We start from the raw sequence: 4463 nt of genomic DNA, 5'->3' as shown, positions 1-4463 counted from the left end.
GTTCAAAAACTTTTGACTGGTAGTGTATGTCAGCCTATAGTTTGATATAAGCTATAAACTTTAATTTATTTGTGCTGTTTTTTTTCTTAAATATTATATAGTTTTATAGGAGGTTTCATAGACTTGGAAAATTCATTTTTCAGAAGTTTGTAGGTACAGACATCTGTTGTGGGTGTTCTTGGCAGTTTTTATGATGCTTTTTTTAAGTGTTCATATCGATATCGGAATTATATCGTATCGACCGAAATTAAGAAATATATCATGATATAAATTTAGGCCATGTCGTCCAGCCCTAAGTCAAATAAATGCAGATAAACAAGGAGATCAGAAGTTTAAAGGGTTTGCCAAAACTGTAAAACTCAAACGGTGAATTTCTGATGAATTTCCTAGCTGTTCTTTCCTGCATAATGAAAGTGAAACTTGTTTGTTTCTTTCATGAGCACAGACGTTATCATAGTTTAAAATGAGCATCAAAATCTTCATGGGTGACCAGATTCACACAGTGTTTTGTGGAAGTGTGATGACAATGCCTAAAAAAAAATAAATAAAAAATAACCCATTCCGTACAATAATTTCTAACCTTCTCCCACAGGAAGAGAAAGAAAAGGCCAAAGCTCAGAAAGAAGAAGTGGTCACACAGATGACTGAAGTGCTGGAGAGTGAACTGCAGTGTAGCATTTGTTCTGAGCTCTTCATTGAGGTAAAAAAATAAATAAAAAACACGATGTAAAAGGTCATGGTAGGAATGACTGGGGAAGAACACTGACTTTTCAAAAGATCAACATTTTCTTTTCAATAAAAGTTCACTAGTTTCAAAAACAGAGTGTAGGTTGACGTAGTGTTTTGTGCAAAAACTCCAGTGGAAGTATACAAAGGCCCCAAAAGTATTTGTACACTTAAATCATACCTAAAAATATTCGGATTTCATTGCATTAGATATAAAATATCAAACAAAGTGTTAATGCAAACAAGCAATGCTCAAGCTTTTCGTCAGATCCAGGATTTTTAGTGGATGTATGAAGTCAGTTCTTCTCAAGTTCACACATGTCGTTTCAGAATAACCAACAGTGTAGTTAGTACAGTAACAAGTGAACATTTTCCACAAACTCTGACAATCAGAAAGAGTCCAAGATGTTTAGCTTATTTATTTTGAGCAATCCGTTTATCGTTTCATTTTTTTGAAACCTAACAAACTTCATTTTTTGAATTGCTTTGATTGGAAAATGTCCTTATGCTTAGTTTCTTTCAAATAAATGCCACTTGTTTTTATATTTCATTATATAATGCAAGTAAATACAGGTTTAACTTAGGCTTGATTGTCTAAATACTACTGTTCAAAAGTTTGGGGTAAGATTTTTTTTTTTTAATGTTTATGAAAGTCTGAAAGTCAAAGCTGCATTTATTTGAATAAGAATACAGTAAAAACAGTAATATTGTGAAATGTTATTACAATTAAAAATAAAAGTTTTCGGTTGTAATATATTGTAAAATGTAATTTATTCTTGTGATGCAAACTGAATGTTCAGCATCATTACTCCAGTCTTGGCCATCTTGCATAGTCAGATTTTAGACATCAACCTAATGCCTGGTCTGTTTTGCAACTTATTGTGACATAAAGTGACCAGTCACAGTTTGTTTTGCTTTTATACACCATTTCAGGATGGATTTGTCTGAAATTATGCCACAAAAATAGGCTAGGCCCACAAATTTATATAGAACACCGAGTTTTGCAATCCTTTTCCAGTTTTGCGTGCAGTGTGCATCAGACGCTAAGTGTACAGGATACATCTGCTTATTCCTCTCAACCTTTGACCTCTGTGACCCCTCAGGCCGTGACGCTGAACTGTGCCCACAGCTTCTGTCAGCACTGCATCCGAGAGTGGCGTAAACGCAAGGACAAGTGTCCCATGTGCTGGCAGACCATCACGTCTCAGACGCGCTCTCTGGTCCTGGACAACTGCATCGACCGCATGGTAGAGAACCTGAGCACCGACATGAGAGAGAGACGCCTGGTGCTGATCAATGAGCGGAAAGGTGAGAGGTGCGTGACATCACTGCGTCTGCCGTCTGATGTGAGAAATTATGGATAGTTTTTCAGCAGTAAAGAAATAGTTCACCTAAAAATGAATGTTTGTTGTAAATTTACTCCCCCTGAGGTCATCCAAGATGTAGATGAGTTTGTTTCTTCATCAGATTTGGAGAAATGTAGCATTGCATCAGTTGCTCAGCAATGGATGCTCTGCAGTGAATGGGTGCCGTCAGAATGAGAGTCCAAACAGCTGATAAAAACATCACAATAATCCACACCACTCCAGTCCATCAGTTAACATCTGGAGAAGACAAAAGCTGAAACAAATCCAGCATTAAGACATTTTTTTTTACTTTAAACTGTTGCTTCCGGCTAAAATACAAGTCCATAATCCAAAATAACGCTTCCTCCAGTGAAAAAGTCCATCTCCTGTTGTCTCTGACATCAAAATCCACTGCATATTTGTTAAGAGCTGTTTTGTAAACGGTGGTTGATCTGTACATATTTCTCTCCTGATTCAGCGCTATTATTGATTATGGAATCATATTTTAGCTGAAAGCAACGGTTTGAAGCTAAAAACGTCTTGATGGATTTGTTTCTTACAAACTCACAGCTTTTGGCTTCTCAAGATGTTAACTGATTGAATTGATGTTAATTTATCAGCTGTTTGGACTCTCATTCTGACGGCACCCATTCACTGCAGAGGATCCATTGCTGAGCAAGTGATGTAATGCTACATTCTCCAAATCTGATGAAGACACAAACTCATCTACATCTCAAATTTAAATTTTTCCTTTAAAGGGTTAGTTCACCCAAAAATGAAAATTAGCCCATGAATTACTCACCCTCAATTCATCCTAGGTGTATGTGACTTTCTGCTGACGGCACCCATTCACTGCAGAGGATCCATTGCTGAGCAAGTGATGTAATGCTACATTCTCCAAATCTGATGAAGACACAAACTCATCTACATCTCAAATTTAAATTTTTCCTTTAAAGGGTTAGTTCACCCAAAAATGAAAATTAGCCCATGAATTACTCACCCTCAATTCATCCTAGGTGTATGTGACTTTCTGCTGTTAGTTCACCCAAAAATGAAAATTAGCCCATTATTTACTTACCCTCAAGCGATCCTAGGCGTATATGACTTCCTTCTTTCAGATGAATCCAGTCAGAGTTATATTAAAAATTGTCTTTGATCTTCCAAGCTGTTTAATGGCAGTCAGCGGGTGTTACATGCATCAGTCCAAGAGAAGTTAAATAAAGCACATCCATCTATAATAAAAAGTGCTCACCGGCGCATGCGCAACGCTGACCTCATATTTCATCCGCCCGGAGCTGCTTCCGTGTACAACTGTTGGCGCATATGGATATTTTTCTTACAAAAACGCATCGATTCGCTACAGGAGGACTTTGTTCACCCCCTGGAGCCGTGTGAGACACTTTTTATTATAGATGGACGCGCTTTATTTCACTTCTTTTGCACTGATGCATGTAACACCCGCTGACTGCCATTAAACAGCTTGGAAGATCAAAGTCAATTTTTTATATAACTCTGACTGGATTCATGTGAAAGAAGGAAGTCATATACACCTAGGATGGCTTGAGGGTGAGTAAATAATGGGCTAATTTTCATTTTTGGGTGAACTATCCCTTTAAGGCAAGACACCACAGCTGAATAGGGTAAAAATTTAAAAGATATCACCATACTTCCCCAGTTGACTGATAAGAATTGCAAAATTCTTTGTATTGCAAGTTTTCTAAAATATGTACTGTATAACTGCATAAAGCCAGGTTCAAAATTCTTGCTTCATTTTGTTTTTGCGGAGGTCAGAGAAGTCTGAAAATACTGTCAACAGACAGAAAAAACAAAACAAAAAAACATTCTCACCATGTTTTTAGGAATAAATGCTGTATAAAGTCAGTCAATGAAAAAACAATGTAGTGTCTTGCTTTAAATCAACAATATAACCAACAGCTGTGCTGCTTTAAACTGTTAAGATCAGGTATGTTCTCATAAAAACAAGTCCTCTAGGTACAAATGGTGCTTTAAAAGTATAAAGTCCTGTCTGAAACGCTAAATATAAACTGTGTTCTCAGGTCAGAAAGCAAGCGTCTCTCCAGCAGTCGTGGTAATAAATGACGACAGCGACAGCAGCAGCAGCAGCGACGCGTTCTTTCAGAGTGACAGCTCGGTGTTCCTGAACTCCTCCGAGTCTAACGACTCACTGGTTCATTATCCCAGCGATGACGACTCGTCCTGGACTGACGAGGACGATTATCTTTGAGAAACACTCAGACATGCACTTGTGAAGAACACAGGCACAGCTCATTAGTTTTGTTTCGTTTAGCATGCTATTTTTATGTTTGTAGCTCACTATCATTTGTTTGGGCTTTCCTTGTTAAAATAAACTTTATAATTATTTTGCACTCA

The 4463-nt window shown here is 37.4% G+C and overlaps 1 protein-coding gene across 2 annotated transcripts in view; it reads left to right on the top strand.

The window, feature by feature from the left end:
* Window positions 1-4463, top strand: part of LOC107726708 (E3 ubiquitin-protein ligase RNF8) — a 10264-nt gene extending 5801 nt beyond the window's left edge. Inside the window, exons 6-8 of one of the 2 annotated variants that reach the window (XM_016536400.1) lie at window positions 593-700; window positions 1830-2034; window positions 4130-4463. In XM_016536400.1, coding sequence (XP_016391886.1) covers window positions 593-700; window positions 1830-2034; window positions 4130-4317 — 501 coding nt within the window. In that variant the 3' untranslated portion in view covers window positions 4318-4463. Of the gene's footprint in view, window positions 1-592; window positions 701-1829; window positions 2042-4129 lie in introns of both variants that reach the window. The other variant, XM_016536401.1, reaches the window with a different exon arrangement.

Source organism: Sinocyclocheilus rhinocerous, unplaced genomic scaffold (assembly GCF_001515625.1).
Source record: "Sinocyclocheilus rhinocerous isolate Xijiao unplaced genomic scaffold, SAMN03320098_v1.1 scaffold246, whole genome shotgun sequence".
NCBI classification, from domain to species: Eukaryota; Metazoa; Chordata; class Actinopteri; order Cypriniformes; family Cyprinidae; genus Sinocyclocheilus; species Sinocyclocheilus rhinocerous.
This window is presented reverse-complemented; position numbering and strand designations above follow the sequence as displayed.